Source organism: Argentina silus, assembly GCF_951799395.1.
Source record: "Argentina silus genome assembly, chromosome: 2".
Lineage (NCBI taxonomy): Eukaryota > Metazoa > Chordata > Actinopteri > Argentiniformes > Argentinidae > Argentina > Argentina silus.
This window is the reverse complement of record NC_139656.1, coordinates 13,376,839-13,401,791: the sequence shown is the minus strand read 5'-3', so window position 1 is coordinate 13,401,791 and position 24,953 is coordinate 13,376,839. Positions and strand designations below refer to the sequence as shown.

The 24,953-nt window shown below is 40.7% G+C and overlaps 1 protein-coding gene and 1 long non-coding RNA gene across 2 annotated transcripts; one reads left to right on the top strand and one right to left on the bottom strand.

Moving 5' to 3' along the window:
- The first annotated feature begins 4,343 nt into the window (after positions 1-4,343).
- On the top strand, positions 4,344-17,478 carry cep70 (centrosomal protein 70). The gene is made up of 16 exons (XM_083697493.1): positions 4,344-4,482; positions 4,698-4,797; positions 5,119-5,242; positions 6,579-6,753; positions 6,841-7,016; positions 10,273-10,332; positions 10,427-10,538; positions 11,279-11,367; positions 11,738-11,815; positions 13,467-13,518; positions 15,644-15,793; positions 15,970-16,119; positions 16,341-16,509; positions 16,786-16,900; positions 17,091-17,170; positions 17,362-17,478. Exons 1-16 carry the CDS (start codon positions 4,402-4,404, stop codon positions 17,430-17,432), a joined length of 1,782 nt encoding a protein of 593 aa, XP_083553619.1. The 5' UTR covers positions 4,344-4,401; the 3' UTR covers positions 17,433-17,478.
- Positions 17,479-22,921: 5,443 nt separating this feature from the next.
- Positions 22,922-24,101, bottom strand: LOC310819879. Its single transcript, XR_014554783.1, has 3 exons — positions 24,010-24,101; positions 23,431-23,615; positions 22,922-23,317 (listed from the first exon to the last, which is right to left on the bottom strand). It is a non-coding gene; the product is annotated as an uncharacterized lncRNA (long non-coding RNA).
- Positions 24,102-24,953: the final 852 nt, after the last annotated feature.

Below are 24,953 nucleotides of genomic sequence, written 5' to 3'. Positions count from 1 at the left end.
CAACAAATCAATATCATTAACATCGTTAAACAATCCATAAGGATAATTATCAATGATTAACATGTAACAATTAACCCTCCAGGACTTAGTGCTGCCATTTCCAGGTATACAGTGCATTTGGATAGTATTCAGACCCTTTAACTTTTTCCACATTTTGTTATGTTACAGCCTTATTCTAAAATGGATTAAATTATTTTTTTTCCTCATCAACCTACATACGATACCCCATAATGACAAAGCGAAAACAGGTTTTTAGAAATGTTTGCTAATTTATAAAAAAATAAAAAAAAACAACTGAAATATCACATTTACTTAAGGATTCAGACCCTTTGCTATGACACTCGAAATTGAGCTCAGGTGCATCCTGTTTGCATTGATCATCCTTGAGATGTTTCTATGACTTGATTGGAGTCCACCTGTGGTAAATTCAATTGATTGGATATGATTTGGAATGGCACACACCTGTCTATATAAGGTCTCACAGTTGACAGTGCATGTCAGAGCAAAAAGCACGCCATGAGGTCAAAGGAATTGTCTGTAGACCTCCGAGACAGGATTGTGTCGAGGCACAGATCTGGGGAAGGGTACAAAAACATTTCTGCAGTATTGAAGGTCCCCAAGAACACAGTAGCCTCCATCATTCTTAAATGGAAGAAGTTTGGAACCACCAAGACTCTTCCTAGAGCTGGCCACCCGGCCAAACTGAGCAATAGGGGGAGAAAGGCCATCATCAGGAAGGTGACCAAGGACCCACTGGTCACTCTGACAGAGCTCCAGAGTTCCTCTGTGGAGATGGAAGAACTTTCCAGAAGGACAACCATCTCTGCACCAATCCACCAATCAGGCCTTTATGGTAGAGTGGCCAGACGGAAGCCACTCCTCAGTAAAAAGCACATGACAGCCCACTTGGAGTTTGCCAAAAAGCACCGAAATGACCCTCAGACCATGAGAAACAAGATTCTCTGGTCTGATGAAACCAAGATTGAAGTCTTTGGCCTGAATGCCACGGGTAACGTCTGGAGGAAACCAGGCACTGCTCATCATCTGACCAATACCATCCCTATAGTGAAGCATGGTGGTGGCAGCATCATGCTGTGGGGATGTTTTTCAGTGGCAGCGACTGGGAGACTAGTCAGAATCGAGGGAAAGATGAACGGAGCAAAGTACATACAGATCCTTGATGAAAACCTGCTCCAGAGTGCTCAGGACCTCAGACTGGGGTAAAGGTTCACCTTCCAAGGTGAACCCTAAGCACACAGCAAAGACAACGCAGGAGTGGCTTCAGGACAAGTCTCTGAATGTCCTTGAGTGGCCCAGCCAGAGCCCGGACTTGAACCCGATCGAACATCTCTGGAGAGACCTGAAAATAGCTGTGCACCGACGCTCCCCATCCAACCTGACAGAGCTTGAGAGGATCTGCAGAGAAGAATGGGAGAAACTCCTCAAATACAGGTGTGCCAAGCTTGTAGCATCATACCCAAGAAGCCTTGAGGCTGTAATCACTGCCAAAGGTGCTTCAACAAAGTACAGAATAAAGGGTTTGAATACTTATGTAAATGTGATATTTCAGTTTTTTATATTTTTTTAAATTAGCAACATTTCTAAAAACCTGTTTTGGCTTTGTCATTATGGGGTATTGTGTGTAGATTGATGAGGGGGAAAAAAATAATTTAATCCATTTTAGAATAAGGCTGTAACATAACAAATGTGGAAAAAGTGAAGGGGTCTGAATATGTTCCGAATGCACTGTATATACAACTTTTTTTTAGATACTGAAAGAAGTAAAGAAGTCTTAACCTTTCCTACAAAAACAGCAAACTATCCGATATGCAACAAGAGGGTCTGATCTCGCTATTACTAAAACAGGAACCGGGTGGTCAGTATGAAGACCCAGTCTATTTAAACAACTGTAGGACCCTTACCCAACAATGTTGTGATGCAGAACTCCTGGCAAAGTGTTTAGTGCACAGAATTAAGAAGGTCTTAGCAGATGTTATTCATCTTGCTCAGACAGGATTTCATGATACATTGGAGATAACATCCGACAATTACTTCAGAGAAACCAGGCCTGGTCATCATTGCAGATTTCGAAAAGGCTTTTCACAAAGTGTGATTAGAATTTATTTATAAATGCCTTCTTCTTTCATTTTGGAGAATCTCTTATAAATTGGGTTAAAGTTATGTATAGCAACCCGAGGTGTAAAATAATGAATAATGGATACTTCTCAGAGAGGAGAGTATTGAACTGTCGAGGTGTTAAACAAGCTTGTCCAATACTCGATAATTGATAATAGCAACTAAAATCTGATTCAATAATATGATCAAGGGGTTAGATATTCAAGGGTTAAACAGAAAAGTGTCAATGTATGCAGACGATACAAGCTTTTTCTTGAGTCCACAATCCAGATCACTCATAGGTCTTATTAAGGACTTGGACAGCTTCTCTAGTCTCTCTGGATTAAAACCTAATAATTAAAAAGAAATATACCAATTAAAATGAAAAATATCTTGGCATGTACACCATTAATATGTTAATTCTGTGTCCCATCCCCTCTTTTGAAATATTTTGAGCAACTTTGTGCATTGTTTTGCTCAAGAAAAATGAGACCCCTTGACTCTTTTGACAATAGCAAAGCAAGCAGTGTCTGGAGCCAAGGTAATAGGGGCTGAACAGAGGTGCAGTAGACATTGTGCATGAATCTTGGTTTGAACTTGCAAAATTAGCGAAAGGATGCCTTGCTCACATTGCCAGGTCGGCCTCATGACATAGAGAGGCCTCGTGACGGGAGAAAAAAACACCCAGGAAACCAGAAGAAGATCCATTTGTACCTGTGGCATGTTGACCATTGAGTATGTGAGAACGGTGAAGAGCTGACCTGTTTTCCAGGTAATGGTTGGTTTTGACAGTTTTCTGTGGAAAATGTCGGTCGAGATCAACTCCCATGCATTTGTTTATAAATCTCTGTATTTGTAGTTGGATTATCCAGTTCTGGGAAATGTCCAAGATGTATAGGTTACAAAATCCTCCAATAATAGTAATACACCGTATCGTCAGATGGTTTACCCTGAAGGTACAATGTCTATCTATATGAACAAAAAAACTATGGGAGCGATAGGGGCGTAGAATAGTTGGTTGGAAGTTACTTTGAGTTAATTTGGCCACACATTTTGAACGTTCGACGCTGGTGCCCAGTGTCATCATCATGTGTCTGGCTCCACCTACAGTCCAGATATGAAAAAGCAGCCTACCAAAAACCTGCGCTGACATCATCAGGCTGAATCGCGCGAAGAGCAGACACATTTTGACAAGTAAGAATATTAGCTAGCCATTTCAAAACATTCTGGTAGGGCGGTTGTCCATCGTATCAGGCATCAAGCTTGCCAAATGTCCCTTTCAAAGTACAAATAAACGCACCTTTCGACGAAGCGAGCTAACTTTACTATTCATTTGTTAAAAGTTAGCTCGCTAACATCCCTTAGCTCGCTATTAGATGACCGTCGAGCTACATTTGGCACGCTTGATAACCAAATCGATGGACAACCACCCGAGGAACGAAAGTAGGATTTTATTTCAAACGTGTATCTTCTTGGCGTGGTCATTTTTATTTCGATACATGACAATATCTCCGACTCTAACTAGGCTTTTAGTAGTAGGAGAAAGACTAGCCAGATAGCATCCAGTCCGGCTATGAACAGATAAAATCGAAGATTTATATCGAAATAAAAACGCAAGACAGAGTCAAGACAGTTTGTGATAACATCTTTATTTCACTGACTCGTGGTGGTTCGTCATATGTCTGTGCATAGGACTGCACAGAGGAGGATGCTATCCGGCTAGACAAGGAGAACGAGCAACTAGCTAGCAGTAAAGTTAGTTATAGTTAACACAATGTTATTTCAAACAGAACTGTGCAGTACTAGGAACATTTTATGGATGGTTATGATGCTTTTCAAAACGGGTAACAATGTTACCATTATATGTTAATGTTAATATTATCAAGCCCTGAGTATGGAGCTAATCCAGCTAGCCATATATTGGGCTAACTATTACTGAGTGCGGTACAACTGCATAATCCTAAATAACACGTGTGTCATTTTATCCATGTAGGTGAAGAGAAGATGGAACAGGTATTGCCAAATCAAAAAAGCGGTGTGTGTTGTGCATACGTTGACATTGTTTGTTGTCCTGTCCTCTAGTCAAGACTAACCTACAGTGTGTAGACTGTCATTGTCAATGTGATGGTGGCCAAAAGGGGCTGGCAAAAAGGGGCTGGCATAGAACTTTAGTACTACCCACCTCTGTAATGTATAGAGGAACTATACAGCAAGTTTCTTCATCAGGTTACTTTTATACTGGTCTATACTGTACTGTGAGGAGAGACAACTTTAGCAAGAGAAGAGATGGACTGGAAGAAATCAAATTCTGTGTTTCAGTCAAGAGACAATACATATGTTTATCTGTGGACCTACACCCAGTTCCAGGTAGAGCTTTAGTCAAAAATATGCATTTAAATACTTTTAAAAAAACATTTTCCTAACCCTTTTCTTTTTTTCAAGCGTTATTAATTATTTTCTAGTTAAGCACAATCAAATACACATAATTGCTTTTGATAATTTGAAGCAGCTTCCCTACAATACTTGTGTTTTTTAATGGACTTGGTGAAGTGCTAGTTTTTCTCTGTGCTTGAACTTTGCAGCAGGAGCAGACTGAGTGGAATTCTGTGAACAGACTTCTCCAGCACCATGGGTTCAATCCCGTTCATTTTGCTGATCCAATTGGAAACAATAATCTTGCAGGTAACATTAAACATTATTTTGTTGGATTATGTTCAGTGCAAATGCTTCAGAGCAGTTACTATGGCACCTGCTGTCTGTGCATTGTTTCCTCTAAGTGAGCATTCAAACTCTCCACTTTCTGTAATAAGCCTGTCCCAGAGGAAAACATGCCATATGGTACATGCCTCATGCTAGTTGGCTATTGGGGGTCTCCAGCGTGTGTTTTGTGTTGAATGTCTTATCTACATTATCGTTCCCCATCACTGTGCTGAAGCCAGGAGTAGAGATGATTGCTGCTTATATATCCACCAGGGATACCCAATATTTGTCACATTCTCCTAGATTTGGTTCTTCTGGAGAAGAAGTCAGCCTTTGACCTTAGGACTATGCTGAGGACGATGCTCACAGACTCTGAGAGGAGGCAGACCATCATTCAGGAGCTTATCCAGACCAACAGCCAACTGACGTAAATAACCACTATCCAATATCTCCCTGATATTATATATTATATACCCTGCATAAGTAATGGGACAGGGAAGCATCTTTTCCTCTTTTGGCTTTACACTCCAGAAGTTTTGATTTGAAATCAAACAATTTCTATGGGGTTAAAGTAGATATTCTCAGCTTGTATTTGTGTACATATTGGTTTCACCATTCAGAAATTATAACACTTTTTATGCATAGTCGCCTTGTTTCAGGGCACCCAAAAGTGATGGGACAGATTTATCAAATGTACAAATGCAGCACTCATGTTTTAGTATTTGGTCAACAATCCTTTGCATGCAATAACTGCCTGAAGGCTGCGACCCATTGACCCCACCAGAGCCATGCAGCCATGTTCAGTTGTTGATTGTTTTGAGGTATTTTTGCCTAAAATCTTATCAGGATATGAAGTGCATGTTAAACTGGATTTACATCTGAAGATTGCCTTGGCCAGTCAAAAACTTGACAGTTGTTGGCCCTGAAAAACTCCCTAGTTGTTATGGCAGTATGTTTTGGCTTACTTACTGTATGATGAAGCACCATCCAATGAAATTGGAGGCATTTGCTTGTACCTGAGCAGATACGGTGTTTCTGTACACTTTAGAACACATTCTGCTCCAAAGGCTTGCTCCAATAATTCCATATGTGTTCCTTCATAGTTTTCATGTCTTCAATATTAATCTACAATGTAGAAAATAATAAAAAATAAAGAAAACCCATTGAATGAGTGTGTGTCCAAACTTTTGACTGGTACGTCAGTTGGCGTGAGTCAGCTTTTTTCCAGTAAATCCTAGAGATTCAGTTTATGATAATCATCCATTTGGTCCTTTGTCTAGCCTCTTGGTCATGTTTTTGTTGGTAGGTTTTTAGCTAGTGAGTACTTGATTATGAAATATCTGTCAGCTCAGGTTTGTATGATTGTCCCATCTGCTTAATAATGTAGATCCTCTTTTGTGCCAACCACCTGTTGTCACACAATAGTGACATGAGCAGTATAGTGAGACCGGCAGGTGCAAGATCCTTACCTGAGTTATCACTTGCTCAGCTGGAGCATGACAGGGAGACCACCCCCAAAGCTTTTACACATTCATGATAGATGTTTTTGGCAGTGTGTTTTTAGGAAAAATGATTACAATCTATAGACCAACAATTGAGGTCTCTCTCCCTTTATGATGGGATGGCATGACATTTTCATGAGATATTCAAGTGAATTATTATCAAGCATTAGTATGGATCATTGTTTGTCACAAGTTCCAGGATTAAGAAACTGATTTAACACGTTGAATTGTCTTTGTGTGCCATTCTATGTTTTGATAAAGAGAGGAGGCTCAGCAGCACCAGAGTCGAGCTGCCCAGCAGTCTCACAGGGCAACAGAGCTGGAGGGAGTCCTGGATGGAGTGAAGAGCAAGGATCTGGAAGACAGCTACATTGGCAAGGCTGTGCAGCAACACAGCCAAGTGCACCAACTTCAGCAGGACAAGATGGATGCACAGGTGCCAAGAGAGATGCACATTTTCCAACAGAATGTACCCCCTTAAATCAATAAAAATTAACTTGTTTTTTTGCATGTCCACTGGTAGAGACGATGGCAATCCCTAGAGAAGAAGTTGTCAGAAGAGAAAGAGGTGGTTTCCCAGCTGCAGAGGAAGTTGTACTTCACTGTTAAAGAGAAGGAGAGGCGAGTTGCCAGGCAAAACCAGGTCTTTCAGCAGATCCACAAAAGATCAGCCCAATCGCACTCACCTGAGGACCAGCAGTAAGTAGCCTGGCAAAAATATGTTGTCTTATCGTTGCGTCATGATAAATTGGTAGCGATCAAGGAATAAGATCGCATGATGAAGTACGTTCATTGGTGAGCCTTATTTTGGTCCAGACCAGACTTTTTTTTTTAAATCTGGTGTTGTAGCCGAACACTGGCCTTTACATACCATTTGTTTGTTTTGTGGATATGCACACATTTGCTGGCATTAGAAAATGTAGCATAATTGTAAGTTTTCAGATTTTGTGCCGCCAAAGAGGGCAGCAACTTGCAAAACTACAGTAGGTAGGGGTTTAATAGGTACAGGCTGACATTTCAGCACTTGCAAACATCCATGTATATTTACATTTGTCAGCACGCATTTTACAGGGCGTACAAACAATAACCACCATAGGATTATTTTCATTTCCTGGAAAGTGTTTGTCAATTATTTTGATCACTAATAAGGTCACAAGTAATAGGATAAATTGTGAATTGTAATCACTACTTCGTGAACAGAGGATGATCTCATATGATAAGATATACCTTAGTCAGAGCCAAACGGGACAGTTTTACTGTAATAAGCTAATATACAGTACCAAGGACAGGAAAAGATTGTTAAACAAGCAATTCTGGTTACTTTTGACGGGAGAATAACATAGTGGTTAGTGTGAGTGAAAAGCATGAAATGATCGGATCTCTATGACACACGGCATATAGTCAGCCCCCCCCCCCCAGTCTGTCTCCAGTCTGTCTCCAGTCCGTCCCTGTCCCTGGCTGTAATAAAAATGTAACAAAAAAATGAATAATCGTCCTCCCTAATCTTGGAACGGCACCAGCTGTCAATAATCGTCCTCCATAATATAAATATTCCATTCACCCATTCTCCTGTCAAAAGTCACCAGAATTACATATGATATGCAACACTACCCCTCCACCCCCTCGTAACGTTTTAGGCTGTAGCTCCCTTGCATAAGTTCATCTGATATCCAATACAGGCAAAATTGAAGATAAAGTCAAACTACTGTGTACAAGCTAGACTAACCTTTTTAGCCTACAGAGGCTATGACAAACAGAATGGTTTGCCTTATCAGATAGATTGGCAAAATCAAGTTTATTATAGCAGCTCATGAATTGCAGAGATGAAGAGTGGAAATGGTTTAAATATCAGGTTATTTTAACAAGGACCAAGCAATGGGACCAAGTCCTATCTACTCTCATACCGTCATCAAGCATTCTCTCACAGCGCAGAGAAGCGGTGGAAATGTTTTAGCACAATTATATTTTTTGAGGGGGTGCTGCCTAAAATGCTGTGAGGGGTGATGATGTCTTTGGATGAACCTTAATTTAGAAATAATTAATGTCTTCACGGACACACAAAATTATGTCAGACATGGAATATATGTGGCAGTGTGTCTGCGAAATTACATATTAATTAACTCATAGATATTATGTTTCTCAGTTGATTCCGTGCCTTTCAGCTACATGGACATAAATATGTTCATATGCACTGAGAAGCGGGGGGAATCTTTAGCGTAGTCTGACATGAATAAGCGTGAGTCGGCTTTAATAATGCAACACATTTTCATGCAAGACAGGAGTAAGGATTTAGCACTTTTTGGTGGATCGTTTGAAGGGAGAGAGTGTGCTGGATAAATTGTCACACCTTTGTTTGTTAATCAGAAACAATAAAGAAAAAGATTACCCTCCCCCATCAACCATTCAGTATATCACGATAAACATTAAACTCCAGGCTGGCTCGGGAGCATCTTGCTCCAGTCACACTGGATTTTAGGTTTTAGTCTGTGAATAGAAACGCGCCAAAACTGAGATGTGTTGACACAGGTCTGTTTGCTACAGTTGTCATAGAGAACAACTACCAGTCAGCTAAATCTAGATTTTTGTTAAAACATGGAACAAATGAAATAATGTAATGTAATCTTGTTTTGTTCACACATTATTTATCATAATGCCATTGCCTATTTGGGAGGAGACCACCATTTTTTTATTGATACAAATGGCAACTGCCGGTGTCTTGAATAAATTCGGCGGATATCCAATCCAAAATTGAAGATAAAGTTAAGCTATACAAGCAAGACCAAACCTTTTTTGCCTACCAAGGTTATATGGCTCAAACCGCAGCGCACAGTGCATACGCATATGGCGCAACAACCATTCTCTTTTCAAACATCCTTCACAGCTCTTATCACAACCTTAAAATTAAGCTACTGTATACAAGCTAGACCAACCTTTTTAGCCTACTGAGGCTATGATGCTGTACAAAACGCAGAGCGTTTGAAACAACTCATACAGCAAGCTACAGTAGAGTACTCTTGCAACATAAACATATCCATCATGCTCAACGATGCCTCCTGGTGGTTGTTTTGCAAGGTGAATGACCTGAAAAAAAAAACACTGGACTCCCAAGACATCGTCACACCAGTGGGGACTTTTAAAACTCCTACCTTCTGTACATGCTACACCTTTAACAGTGCATACTTTTTTAAATTTATTTTTAAATTTAATCTTTATTTTACCAGGGGAGTCCCATTGAGATGACGAGACCTCTTTTTCAAGGGAGCCCTGGCCAGAGAAAGCAGCAACACAGTTTAAAACAATATAAAAGCAAACATCTGCAGAGTAACACAACATATAAGCAACATTTAAGCAAGTAACACCAAGAGCACAAAAGGCAAAGCACACAAGCAGCACACAGGATCCTATGTGTAACAGTAGACACACAAAAGCAACACACAACCAGCATTAAAAGGTACAAAAGCAAGACATAGAACACAACACACAAGCAAAACATTAAAGCACATAAAATACAAAGCATGCAGTAACAGTAAACACCTCGCAGAGGCATAAGGAGACAGGGGGAAACGTCCTCCTATGGAGTCTGCTTCCAAGCCCTTCACTAGACTTTTAAAAGCCCAGACCGGGATCAGATCCTGTATATTGTATAAATGTTTCTAAAAGTTACATCAAACAACATAAACATACGGTTTATATCAAGTATTCATGGTTTGTAAGATAAGTAGCAGTCCCATAGAAAGTAAAGGGGTGGCATGATAATATCACAAGATAGGATCTAATTTATGGCTTTAGAATCTTCATTTTTGAAGTCCTACAGCACAGGTCAGTTGAGGTTCAGTGTGTTGAGTAGGAAGGACACCACTTGTTGTCATACAATTGTATTCAACCTTGATAAAATGGCATATTCCCATTGTACACCAATCCTTTTACATTGTGATGTTAAACGTTTTTTCCTTAGGGTATTGGATGTGATTGACGTCTATGAGGCCCAAATGGAGCAGCTGCAGGATGAGCTAAAGTAAGTAGAAGTAGTAGTTGTGGCTTCTAATTAGTTGTGCTTATTTCTCATCAAATAAATATAGCCCCCTCTTACTAATCAGCCTTTCCCCTAGCCTGTCCCTCAGGTCCCTCAAAGGAGGTCCTGGGGGATCACTGTCACCGGACCAAACACAGAGCACAAGAGGGTCAACTGAAGTCTCTTCCCACTACAAAACCCTTCTGAAGGTGACTCACGTGATGAAAAACACTCTAATGGCGCTTTTCCACTCCAGACCAGGCCCCACTCCAGACTTTTTTTGGTGTGTTGTGTTTCCACCAATTATTAATTCTGAGAGATGAGCAAATTATCCTACGTCATCTGAAGTGTGCTTCCAGACCCAAGAGGGTTTCACCCAAACCACCATGACTACTCGTAATATTTAATAAATATATAAATCTATTCACACATTTAACGTATTTCTCCAGTGATTTTCTTAGTAACATGACTTGAAACTCTCAAAGGAGTGTAGTTGAATATGGTGCATGTATTTAGTTTGGAAATTTACAACAAAACGAGCATAAATTGTTGAGTTAGCCACCCGATGAGCCAGTCACATTTTCCATGAATGGAAATGAGTGTTTACCCGCAGCTAAGCAGACATAATAGTGCATATAAATGTTTCTAAACGTGACTCCAAAGTAATAAGTAAAGCAATCCCGACTCCGACTAGCCTAGCCAAACAATGGGAGTACTCAGTACACATTGCACGCCTACCCCCAAGCCCACCAAATATCTCCCCAAGGTCCCAGGTCAGGGGGGGACCTTGGGGCCATTGCCCTCTGCTTTTTTGAGCCGTTGTTGGAGATGGAAATGCAAAGGTCTGGGGCTTTGGGCCAAGCACTGGTGCCAAAAGTGACAGTGGGAAAGCGCCATAACCGATTTAGTTTGAAATGAACAGTGTAAAGAATATTGCTGTCTCCCACAGACTTATCAGCAGCAGCTAAAGGAGACCAAAGCTCAGAGAGAACAGCTGAGGAATGAAATTCAACAATTGAGTCAAGATTTAGAATCAAGGTATATGTTCAAGAGTGAAACATTGATTGCTGAAACAGGCTCCTGGACATGAACAAACTACAGTGATGCTTTTTTGAAAAGTTGGCATGGACATTTCTACATGATGCTTTTTGTAAAAAAACAAAAACATGATTACTATATACTCAAATACTTATCAGATACAAGCTTATAACCCACTTGAATATCTCGATTTGTATTTTTTCAGAACAGCGATGTGATTAGTAAAATGTATTTGAATTGCTAAACTCAGATGGTTGATAAATTGGGGTTCACTTGAACTAGGCGGAAATTGAGAGGATTCCTATCTTTTATCTCCCACAATCTCAATACAATGTCACCAGTTTTGAGTTGACAGGAGTCTTCTGTTCAGGCCTACAGTGAAAGAGCTGAAGTCCTACAAACATCAACTGCAGCGTATGGACAGAATCATCAAGCAGAGTAAAACAAGGTGACAACAAATGCAAGAGACAAATACTACTGTTATTTTTATTGAAGCACCTGACCAAACTAACCTCATAGTTAATCCCTTCTGTTCCTTGACCTATTGTTCTTAACTGTCAGACTTAACTGTACAGTGCCTATAGAAAGTAATCATACCCCTGTGAAATCTTTACCTTTTGTCACATTACACCCTGGAAATTAAAATAAATCAAATCTAACTTTTTTGAGCTGTATGTACACATTATAACCCTCATCATCAAAGTGAAAATAAAAAATGTATTCTGGACAATTATTAAAAATTAATTAGTGAAATAGCTGGTTTGGTTAAGTGATCAGCCCCTTAGAGTATACCATTATAAACTTGCTCAGGTGCAACCAATCAACTTCCAGATCAAACACCAGGCTAATTGCCCCCCACCTGACATCAATTTGTAGTGGTTTTGATTACTTCAGAATAAAACCAGCTGTTTCTTGCGGATTCCACTACTAGAAGCGCATGGTTCTGCAAAGAATTCACCATGGTTGGAAAAGTACTTTCAAAAGGCCTCCGGGATAAAGTTGTAGGAAGGCACAAGTTAGGTGAAGGCTACAAAAAGATTTCGAAGGCTTTAGCTATCCCTCTGAGTACCGTTCAGAGCGTCATTAAGAAGTGGAAGGCGTATGGCGCCACCAACACCTTGCCTAGATCAGGCCGTCCGTCCAAACTGGATGACCGAGCCAGGAGGACATTGATCAGAGAAGCTACCAAGAGGCCAAAGGCAACTTTGAAGGACTAACAAGTCTTTATGGCTGGGACTGGTCTGTCTGTGCATGTGACAACACAAGCTTTACACAAAGCTGGCCTGTATGGCAGGGTAGCAAGAAAGAAGCCTTTTCTGAAAAAGTGCCACACTCAGTCTCATTTGTGCTATGCAAAAACACACCTGGAAGATTCTGTTGCCATGTGGAAAAAGGTTTTATGGTCAGACACGACTAAGATTAAACTTTTTGGACTGAACTCCAAGCGAAAAACCAAACACAGCACACCACCCAAAACACACCATACCTACTGTGAAGTATGGTGGTGGCAACATTATGTTGTGGGGATGTTTCTCTTCAGTGAGGACTGGGCAATTGGTCAGGATTGAAGGGAAAATGGATGCTGCCAAGTACACCCAAACTCTTGAGGACAACCTGCGTCCCTCTGCTAGACAGCTGTAGATGGGCAGGTCATTCACCTTCCAACACGACAACGATCCTAAACATAAATCCGATAGAAAATCTGTGGATGGACTTGAAGAGAGCAGTCCATCGCCGCTCACCATGGAATTCGACTGAACTCAAACAATTCTGCAAGGGAGAATGGGCAAATATTCTCCAATCTTGGTGTGCAAAGCCAGTAGAGACATATCCAAACAGATTGATGGCTGTAATTGCAGCAAAAGGTGGCTCTACAAAGTATTAAATCAGGGGACTGATGACTTTTCCAACCCTGTTATTCTTGTTTTTCATTTTTTATAAATTTTCAGAACTGTCGCCTTTTTTTTCATTAGTTTGATGTTGTATGGCTAAATTTGTACAATTTGTAACTATTTCAAAGGGGTATGATGACTTTCTATACAGGCACTGTATAAGGTTATAAGGCAGTAGTGATCTTATTCCTCTTCTGTCCACCACAGGTCTGCTCAGGTGTTTAAAGAAGAGGACAACACTGAGCAGAGCAACATGGAGGTGGGGAACTTCACAGTCATGGAAGCCAGTCTGTGTCATAGGTATCTCAAGGCATGTATACTGCTTGATCCTTCTGTATCTCTCGTGTAAAGTGGGCTAGTTCAAGTATGATTAGAAAATATCATTACAATTCGCTCTCCGTCAGACATAAACGCATGCATTTAAAAAAGATATATTGTTCATACTCAAACAAAGATCTTTGCGTCTGTACAGGGTCGTAGCGATTAGAATTTTTGCTCCCTGGCTGTGCAATGTCTTTCCGCATATTTGGGTACCTCACACAGCTCTGTCACTGGGATACAGAGAGATTAACACCTTGGTGTGACCAGTCAGAGATGGAGGGGAGGGAGGTAATTGTAACATTTGTATCTGGGTAGAAGACAACTTGGACTATTGCACTTTAATAATAATAATGCATTTTATTTGTATAACGCTTCTATCACATACACAGAGCACTTTGCAGGTCAAGCAAAAAAACAAAACATAAACAAGGTTCTTTATTCACTGTGAATCCCTGTTCTCATTACCCTAGTATAATATGTAGTATTCCCACACCCCTTTTTTTTAATGTATTTATTTTATTTTAATTTTTTTACTGTTGTCCTTTACTGTGCTTGCTCCCTACTCACTTAAAGGTGCACACACAGTATATGGTACATCATTGTTTTGACCCGCCACATACCGTTATGACGGTAACAATGGTTATTTGCATGACAATAAATCGTTACTGAAATGTTCATGATTGTCACAGGCCTAATCAGAATTTATGAGGTCCTTCTCCTTACTGCATTGTTTAATTCCTCAGTATGCAGAGTATCTGTCAGCAGCTGGATGTCTGAGACTTCTACCGTCTGATGTCTGCCTTGAAGGGAAGGTGTAATGAACCCTTTTTCAAAATGAGAATCCCTGTTCTCTCTAAATCTGCAGTGGTTGTCAATTAGTATTTTCTTAGGAGATTCTCCTTTTATTTATGAAATTATTATGCAATTTAATGTAATTATGATTGTGTGTGTGTTAGGGCTGAAACGATTCCTTGAATAAGTTCATAACAAAAAAATCCTTGATTAGAATTGTCTGCCTTGAGTATTCTATTAATAGTGCCTTATAATTTCCCCGATGTGGAAAACGCAAACGGAATCACAGAATTCAGATGTGAAAACGGAATTAGGCTATATGGAAAATTTTAATAAGAAAACAACTTAATTTGCAACATGGCAATTATATTTTATGAAGAGTATACATTTGTGATTCAACCCCAATTATTTTGGAGAAATGTCTTGTGTGTGTATATGTGTGTGTTGTGCACCAACTGCAGAGCTGGCTTTATGTTTGTAGCCTTTGGCGAACATTAGCAATGCAGAGACTGGCCTTATGTTGGTAAAAACAGCTTTTCAAAATGTAATTCAGCAGTAACTGCAAAGCAAATTATAGAATACTACCTGAATTTATTTTGTTAACTGAATAGGCCACTAGATTCAGCTTGTGCACAAGCAGGAAAACACAAAGGAAAACCTCTGTCACTTGGTGTGACTTGGTGCACTCAAGAGTCTGGGTGCACTCGTTTTACGATATTGTGTGTGCCTGGTGGCACAAGATGACACTTGGTAAAAAAAAAAAAGACTTCAGTGTCCCAGCTCAACAGCATGGGCCTCCTGTATGTTGCATGTTTTGTTTATCAATATTCTCTTATTCACAAACTTATTTGCAGTGAATGTTTATATGATTCATTTGTAGCAGCTATTCTAGAAGCACTTGAATTTAGATAATAGACATACTATAATTTGATGTCATCTTTTAATGATTCCAAGTGTAATTTAAAAAAAATGGTCATGAATCCGAAATTGAGAAAAATAAAACGGAATAAGGGGAAAAATTATGTTATAGGGCCCTATATTAAGTAGGGTTTTTTTGTTGTTGCATTGTCATACTCAGTGCTAAAAAAATTACATGTTAAAAAAAATTTATTATCTGGTTCTAAGCATAGGCATATGTCAATGGTTCTAAGCTGCAAAGGCTATAGCTTACATAATTTTAAAAATGTTCAATCCGATTACTCGATTAGTCATCAGAATGATGGACAGAATACTCGATAACCAAAATACGTGTGTGTGTGCTTCACTTTCAGATCTTGAATGACATCAGTGAGATTTTGACAGGTACAAGAGCGCCGCTGCGGCTGCACAGACAGAGGCCTAAGGAAATCTCAGAGACGGTGGAGTTTGATGGGCTCCTCTCCACTCTGGAGATGTGGGCAGAACAGATGGGGTCATTGAAGGTGTGGGCTGATTGTCTACCCCCTCCAACTAACTCACAATCTAAATTGTTATTTTTTTACTGGCAGGTTAAACAAACTCACTTTGCTTTCCCTAATTCTGTTTGTTTGTCAATGCCTTTTTTTCTATTCATAGTTCAGTTGTTTATGTTTCTACTTGTGTCTGTGTATGTCCCTAGGACCTGCACCGTGCCCTGAGTAAATTGATGTTAAGGCTGCTGCCATGGCAGCCAGGAGGCTGTGGTAGTAGACCTACTGAGGATATAAAAGTGGAGGACCTGATGTTAATGGTGGACACTTTGCTGGAGGAGACTGCAACTGGTGATAAGGTAGTCCTCACAGCAGTGACTAGCGTTTATTGAAAGTGTATCTAAAAGACAGTATTCTGTATTATATGCATTCTGTCAGAACTTGATGTTTTGTAATATCTCAATTGTGTAAAGAGGGCTAGACACAATCCCATTATGCCAATGATATGAGTTGGATCAGTCCTCAGGCCTAAGAGGAAGACCAGGACTAATAAAAAGTACCTACTCCTCTCACTCGACAGGAGCTACGGAGCCCCACTAAAAACACCCTTCAGTCCATGGTGTCACATTTCCAGAAACTGTTTGATGTATCCTCCCTCAGTGGGGTATATCCGCGCATGAATGAAGTCTACATTAGGCTGGGGGAAATTACCAATGCCATGAGGAACCTGAGTGATGTCCTGGCTCTCGGTAGGGCTGGAAAAAACCTAATACTCTCTAATGTACAGTTCTTCTATTGCAAACTTTTAACACACACCTGCCATATTTGCCTGATTTAAACATAATTTCAATACTTCACTCTCCTCAAATGATTTTTCCCTCCACTTTCCCACATTCTTCCTTTGCTACTCATTATTAGCACTGTATGGGTACATCTGTACATTTTAATATAGCACTACAGCCTCTTTCTGTACTTTATTTATATTATCTGCCAATATTATTGGCCTTTGTGCTGCCTTGTCACAGATGACAGAGCTCCCCCAAGTGAGGTGGTGAACCAGGTGGCAAGAGTGGTCTCCCTCCCAAAAGCTGCTGTTGGCCATGAGCTTCAGAACCTCCTGGGAACCAGTGACATTAATAGGTAAATGGCTGGAAGGATTCTATCATTTTCTTTAAATCCAATGTGTCTGTCTGTTTTGTTTGAGTTGTATTGCTACAACAGGTTTGAGGTAAGCCAATATGGTGTTAGCTCTATATATTTGGATACTGTTTTAAAAGCAGTTACGAGGACTAAATAGGTGTGTGTGTGTGTGTGTGTGTGTGTCTGTCAGTATTATTTTCAAGGTTAAGGTGCATGAGGAATTCTTTCCAGCATTCTGCTCCCTAGTCCTGGAGCTGCTGCAAACTCTAGGTAAGGGCTTGTTACCACCATCCATGACAACATTAGATTGTTTACTGATACTACTTTCAAGTCATTTCACATCTAATTATATGCAACCATTATAATGTAATTATATGCTTTCTCATAAAATATAGAAAAAATGTCTGACATGGGTTGTTGGTTACATAATAAGTGACTTCTTAATTTTGTTGCTATTTCAGATGTTCATTGTCTGGATGACATTGTACCGGCTCTGAGGTTACTGAAATCGAGGGAGTTAACTTTGAGTTAACTTTTTTTTTTTTACATATTTCAATAAAACAATTGAGTCGATTGTGTTTATTCATTTATATTTTCTTTATGTTTTATAGTAATTCAAGATTCCCACATTCCATTGGCCACAGTGGTAATGCCACCAAGAATACAGAAAGGTTTGATTAGGCTAATTGACAATGTAGATTCATATGCATTTACAGTTTACAATTGGTTCGATGAAGAAAAAAGTGTTTTGAAGACTTAAGAATACAATGAGTTAAGGATGACCAATATTATCTGTCCAGAAAGGTATGATGTAAAGTAGTTTACATTTTAACTTAAGTGCTAATATGTAGACAGTTTCTGTGATCACCATGATTTTCTAAGACATTTACATTACATTTACATTTATGGCATTTAGCAGACGCCTTTATCCAAAGTGACTTACAACAAATACATTTGTTTAAGTAAGTGAATCATCTATCCATCAGTCATCATAAGATAAAGTAATCAATGCTCAGACCAGGGGCCATTGGCAGTCACAATGTTAGAAGAAGGATAAATTCCTTCTTTTTTTTTTCAGGAGAGAAACTTGTACAGGGGGGTAGTGGGGATGAAGAGGTCTTTAGGAGGGACCATTAAGATATAGCCTGAAGAGATGAGTCTTCAATCTACGGTGGAAGATTGGTAGTGACTGCAATCATGACAGCAGTGGGAAGCTCATTCCACCAGCGGGGCGCCAGGACAGTGAAAAGCCGTGACCGAGTAGTGCGGCTGCTTCATCCACATAGAGGTGGTGGTGCCAGACGCCCAGCCGAGGTGGAAGAGCGGAGTGATCGGGCAGGGGTTTAGGGGCTGACCATTGCTTGCAAGTAGGGAGGGGCAGTTCCCTTTACCACCCGGTAGGTGAGCACAAGGGACTTGAATCTGATGCGAGCTGCTGCCGGGAGCCAGTGAAGGGTGCGGAGGAGGGGAGTGACATGGGAGAATTGAGAAACACCAGACGGGCGGCAGCGTTCTGGATGAGCTGTAGAGGCCTGATGGTGGAGGCGGGAGCCCGGCCAAGAGTGCGTTGCAGTAATCAAGGCGAGAGATCACAAGTGTTTGGACCAAAAGTTGTGCTGCTTCTCTGGTGAGGAATGGATGTATCCTGATGTTGTAGAGGAAGAATCTACAGGAGCGTACTGTCGCTGTGATGTTTGCCACACAGGATAAGTGGTTGTCAAGGATCATCCCAAGGTTCTTGGCTGAATGGGAGCAGGTCACAGTAGAGTTCTCTACTGTGATGGAGAAGTCTTGGAGAGGGCAGGCTTTCCCTGGGAGGAAGAGCAGCTCAGTCTTGTTAAGGTTGAGCTTGAGGTGGTGGGCTAACATCCCAGCAGAAATGTCTGCAAGACACGCAGAGATACATGTTGCTACCTGTGAGTCAGAAGAGTTGAGTGTCATCTGCATAGCTGTGGTAGGAGAAACCACGTGAGGAAATTACCAAGCCAAGAGATTTGGTATAGAGGGAGAATAGTAAAGGCTCTAGGACAGAGCCCTGGGGGACCCCAGTGGTGAGGGCTCGTGGAAAGGACAGCGATCCAAGTAGGATGCAAACCAGGAGAGAGTGCAGAGCCAGAGATGCCCAATTCCGAGAGGGTGGAGATAAGGATCGGGTGGTTTACTGTGTCGAATGCAGTGAACAGGTCCAGAAGAATGACAACAGAGGAGAGGGAGGAAGCTCGAGCAGAATGACGGGCCTCAGTCACAGCAAGGAGAGCAGTCTCAGTAGAGTGCCCAGCCTTAAAGCCGAATTGGTGAGGGTCAGGGTCACCGCAGACGGGGAGACGGTGGGTTGAGGAGTGAGGAAAATGTGGAGAACAGTTTCCTTGGGTCAGAGGCAGATGATTGAATATTGGAATTGTAGTAAGAAGCTTTAGCAGCTGATGCAGATGAGGTGTAGTTGAGGAGGTGAGAGAGATAAGTTTCTCGGTCATCAGGGAGGCCAGTTTTTCTCCATTTCCTCTCAGCTGCCCGGAGCCCTATTCTCCAAACTTGCAGGGTTTCAGACAGCAGGGAGTGCGTGGAGAGGATTGTGCTGGCCTTGATGTCTGTGGACAGAGAGAGTTGAAGGATGAGGAAAGAGTGGACAGGAGGGTGGAGGAGGCTGCATCAGTGGATAGGGTGGATAAGACAGAGGAAGAGAGAGCGGTCAGTGAGAGGGTACGCAGGTTGTGACGAGAGGATACAGTGTGGGTGGAGACTGAATGGGAGGGGGAGGATTTGAGAGGAAGGGAGAAGGATACAACATGATGATCAGAAACCGGAAGAGGGGTAACAGTAAGGTTGGAGGTATGGGAGGATCTTGTGAAGACAAGGTCGAGCTGATTGCCCGCCTTATGAGTCGGAGGAGAGTGGGACAGGGTAAGGCCAAGGGAGGAGAGAAGGTCAGGTACTCCAGACGGGTGCAGCTTCTCCGACTGGATGTTGAAGTCACCCAGTAGTGTGAGCGGTGTGCCGTCCTCAGGGAAGAAGCTGAAAAGGACATCCATCTCATCTAAGAAGTGGCCAAGCTGACCTGGTGGACGATAGATAACAACAATGTGAAGTTTGACAGGGGAGGTGACAGAAACAGCATGGAATTCGAAGGTGGATATGGACAGGTGTGTCAGGGGAAGGACATTATGTCACCACTTTGGTGAGATGAGGAGTCCTGTTCCTCCCCCTCGACCAGAGAGTCTAGGGGAATGAGAAAAGGAGTAGGCATCAGAGAGGGCTGGCGGAGTAGCTGTGTTTTCCGGTGTAATCCATGTCTCTGTGAGAGCAAGGAAGTGGAGTGACATGAAGCAGGCATAGACTGAGATAGCCTCTGCTTTCCAGACCAGTGACTGGCATTTCCAAAGTCCTCCCGTGACAGTGAGGTTGTGGTCAGTTGAGCATGGTGGGTAAACTAGATTAGATGGGTTGCCAGTGGGGGTGTAGTGTCTATGTGTCCTCCTGAGGGATGAAATAACAGGAATGGGGAGGAAGCACATTGTGGTTGTAACAAAGTCCGTTGTACACAGAGGCAGACGCAGTATCGTAGTGAGGGATTTTGTCCCGTTTATTATCACAAACATTCACTTTATCGGCTTTTCAGCCCGTCTCAAAGTTCTAGCGGCTTTTCAGCCCGTCTCAAAGTTCCTGCGACTTTTCAGTCGTCTGTCTCGGAAGCCACTCCTGTCGTTCCCAGCCCACCTACTGAAAAGACAAAGGCACACACATCTTAAGCACTAGCCAACGAGGCTTCATTTGCAACAGGTGTGCAACGAAGCCTCACCGACACAACCCTGGCCACGGTCCTGTAGCTCCCTCTACAGGCCGAACGCTGCATGTCCCCCCACAGTGGTATTTGCCGGTATAGAGAGAGAGGGTTTGTGGGAAATACAAAATGCACTTGTATAAGCACTCAATACACTCAGAGTAGTACACTCAAGGAAATTCAGAGACTTGTCCTGAAGCCACTCCTGCGTTGTCTTGGCTGTGTGCTTAGGGTCGTTGTCCTGTTGGAAGGTGAACCTTCGCCCCAGTCTGAGAACCTGCTCCAGAGCGCTCAGGACTTCATCAAGGATCTCTATGTACTTTGCTCCGTTCATCTTTCCCTCGATCCTGATTAGTCTCCCAGTCCCTGCCGCTGAAAAACATCCCCACAGCATGATGTTGCCACCACCATGCTTCACCATAGGGATGGTATTGGCCAGGTGATGAGTGGTGCCTGGTTTCCTCCAGACGTGACGCTTGGCATTCAGGCCAAAGAGTTCAATCTTGGTTTCATCAGACCAGAGTATTTTGTTTCTCATGGTCTGAGAGTCCTTTAGGTGCCTCCAAGCGGGCTAAACTCCAAACTCCAAGCGGGCTGTCATGTGCTTTTTACTGAGGAGTGGCTTCACTTTTTCCACATTTTGTTGTGTTATAGACTCAATTTAAAAGTGATTAAATTAAAAGAATTTCCCATCAATCCACACACAATACGCCAGAATGACAAAGCGAAAACACATTTTTTAAAATTTCAGTAAATTTAGTAAAATTGAAATACAGAAATACCTCATGTACATAAGTATACTGACCCTTTGCTAAAATGCAAAAATGTCATCCACAAATCACTCAATAAGTTGAATTCAGTCCATCTTAATGCAAGGATAATAGTTAATGTAATTTTGGAATTAATATCTTTGTTTTTATAGGGTCTCTGATTTGCATAGGAATCAATTACACACTGTGGATCGGGTTGTCATTACAAACTGAGCAAATGGAGAGGAACAAAACTGCTCAGGAATGCGACCCTGAGGCCTGGGGATACTAACAAAAATCTACAAAATTCAATGGTGGAGAGGAAAAAGTACAGTCGATAGGACATCATCATCTCAGTCACTATCTCATATCCATAGTTGTGTTTGCAACAATGAATTCAAGTGATACAGCAAATAAAGTGGCTGGAAATGTGTTCATTTGGTTTTACTACAAAGCATTAAGTTTGGTGCAAATCCAGCACATGCAATGCAGTTTCTGCACCATCTCTCGCGAAGAATAGTGATAAAGTTATGGTATGTTTTTCACCAGCAGGTTGAGTTGGTAGTGACATCCTAGTCCACACAGTGTGTAATTGATTTCTATACAAATATTTCTATAGCCAATTTTAAGAGTGTCATAACAAAGGGTCTGAATACTTATGTAAATGAGGTATTTATGTATTTCAAGTTTAATAAATTAACTGAAATTTTAAAAAATGTGTTTTCACTTTGTCATTCTGGGGTATGGTGTGTGTATTGATGGTAAAATCTTTTAATTTAATAGGTTAAATTGATTCTATAACAACAAAATATGGAAAAAGTAGGGGTCTGAATACTTTCCGAAGGCACTGTATATTTTCAACTTTCAGATGTCCATTGTCTGGATGACATTGTACCGGCTCTGAGGACACTGAAATCGAGGGCGGAGTAACAGTCTTGGTTTTGTGCATTTGCTGGAGATGTTTTATGAGTTTGCTTTTTATTTACATATTTAAATAAAACAACACATTGAGTCGATTATGTTTATTAATTTATATTTGATTATATTTGATTTTAATTCAAGATTTCCACATTCCATTGGCCACAGTGGTAATGCCGCCAAGAATACAAAAAGGTTTGATTAGGCGAATTGACATTGTTTATTCATATGCATGTGAATAATCTGTTACAGTACTTATGTTGAGATATTTTAGTTGATACTAAATGTTGGTTGAATAGGAATATTTTTAATGCAATTTTCTAATGGTTCAATAAAGAAACAAGTGTTTTGAAGACTGAAGAATACAATGAGTTAAAGATACTTTGTCCCTAAGACACGTCCCTAAGAAAGCATTTAATCAAAAGATCTAAAATGAATATTTGCATGTTAGTACACTGATTCAATAAGTGACCAGTATACTCACATACTTATACTTGAAGTCACATAAATTACATAATGAATACATACATATTCTCTGTCCAAAAAGGTATGATCTAAAAACATTAACATTATAAAAGAAACATGTAATCTATTTACATTTTAACAAAAGTTCTAATATGTAGACACTACAGTCTCTGGGAACATGTTTTAGGCTTTTAAAACAGTTATTTTGTTATAATGAAAATATCAGCCAAGTCACCATGATTTTCTGATGATGAAGGATATATTGATTAAAATCACAAATTCAAAGTAGGCCTACATTCTATGTGGTTATCTTGTCCATGTATTACATGACATTGAAGTCCCATTGATTGTTTTGTTCTTTCAGAGGGGTGTTGAGTTGATATTGGATCATGCAGTCCACAACACGTGTTCTCACCAGAGGTTGTTTCTGGTGGTGTATTGTACATTATAGGATCGGCGCCTGCGCCAGCGCCTGCGGACAGCTGCACAGCAACCACACAGCATGCACTGCAAAACAAAAATGGAGAAACAGCCTAATTAACTTGTAAAATCTGTAAGAATGCAGAGATATAACACTTTTAACTCTACACTCACAGTTGCATACATAAGTCTATACTTACACATAACAGGATCCAGAGAGGAACAAGAATTATGGCAATGCCACAAGGAATGATAATGGCAAGAGCCCAGCCAGGAAAACCTCCATTCTGGTTACTTGTGGTATTCAAAGGAGTTGTAAGTAAGAGGGGAGGAAGGACTGTTGTCTGGTGGCTGGTTGTTGGGGCAACAGTGGTTGTCAGGAGAACTAGAATATAAGGGATTTGCAATGACTGACTTGAAAAATGCCAATTATTTAGAGTGCACTCCGTAAGTATGGGACAGTGAAGCATTTTTTCTTCTTTTGACTCTATACTCCAAAGCTTTGGATTTGAAATCAAACAATTATTATGAGGTTAAAGTACAGATTATCATCTTGTATTTGTGTACATATTGGTTTCACCATTTAGAAATTACAAGTCAATCTTCAGATTAAAATCCAAGTAAAATCTGAGTATAGAGCCAAAGGAAGAAAAAATTATTTACTGTCCCAATACTTATGGTGGACACTATACATAAATAGACTGTGATCTGCAAATGGTCATATTATGGATACATTTAAACCCCTTTGTATTATCAATGATTACAAAAGGATACTGTACCTGAGACTTTTAGGACTTCCTCCAAAAAGGAACTGGGGAGGTTGACATCATCTTCTTGGTAGATATATATCACGTCCGCCCTTATTTCATTGTTAACAGTACTATAGAAGTAAGATTGGATACAATTAGGGTTAAATTGTTGAATTGGTGTAAAAAAAAAGAAGAAGAAGTTTACATTTAAATAATCCTTTGTTTCCCTACAGGTTCCCTGACATGAATATGGTTAGACATGTTCTCTATACTATGGGCTCGACAGTTTACAGCCAATTTGTCAGATATACACTAGCTACACTCACTTAACACTTTATTAGGAACACTATACTAATACTGGGTAGAGCCTCCATTTGCTCTCAAAACAGCCTCAATTCTTTGTGGCATTGATTCCACAAGATGTTGGAAACATTCCTTTGAGATTCTGGTCCATGATGATATGATTGCATCACGCCATTCCTGCAGATTTTTCAGGTGCACTTTCAAGCTGTGAATCTCCCGTTCTACCACATCCCAAAGGTGTTCTATTGGATTGAGATCCGGTGACTGGGAAGGCCACTGAAGAACACTGAACTCATTGTCATGTTCATGAAACCAGTTTGAGACGACTTTTGGTTTGTGATATGGTGCATTATCACGCTGGAAGTAGCCATTATAAGATGGGTAAATTGTGACCATGAAGGGATGCACATGGTCAGTAACAATACTTGAATAGGCTGTGGCATTTAAGCGATGATTGATTGGTATTAACGGGCCCAAAGTGTGCCAAGAAAACATTCCCCACACCATTACAACACCTCCACCATGAGAAGGTGTACATCTGCAATGGGGGGGGATCACAGTTAAAGATGCTGTATGGAGGATTGACATGCTAAGGACAGACATTTGTAACCTTCCATTTTGAGCTTGGACCTCTATTATCAGATATGGATGCGAAATTCATTTCCTAGTTG

Bases quoted from the DNA above. Each gene is read 5' to 3' on its own strand.
- cep70 (XM_083697493.1), top strand. From the start codon at position 4,402: ATGGACTGGAAGAAATCAAATTCTGTGTTTCAGTCAAGAGACAATACA. The intron at 6,754-6,840 runs GTGCCAAGAGAG...GTCCACTGGTAG, and splicing joins AGGACAAGATGGATGCACAG to AGACGATGGCAATCCCTAGA. The intron at 17,171-17,361 runs GTAAGGGCTTGT...TTGCTATTTCAG, and splicing joins GGAGCTGCTGCAAACTCTAG to ATGTTCATTGTCTGGATGAC.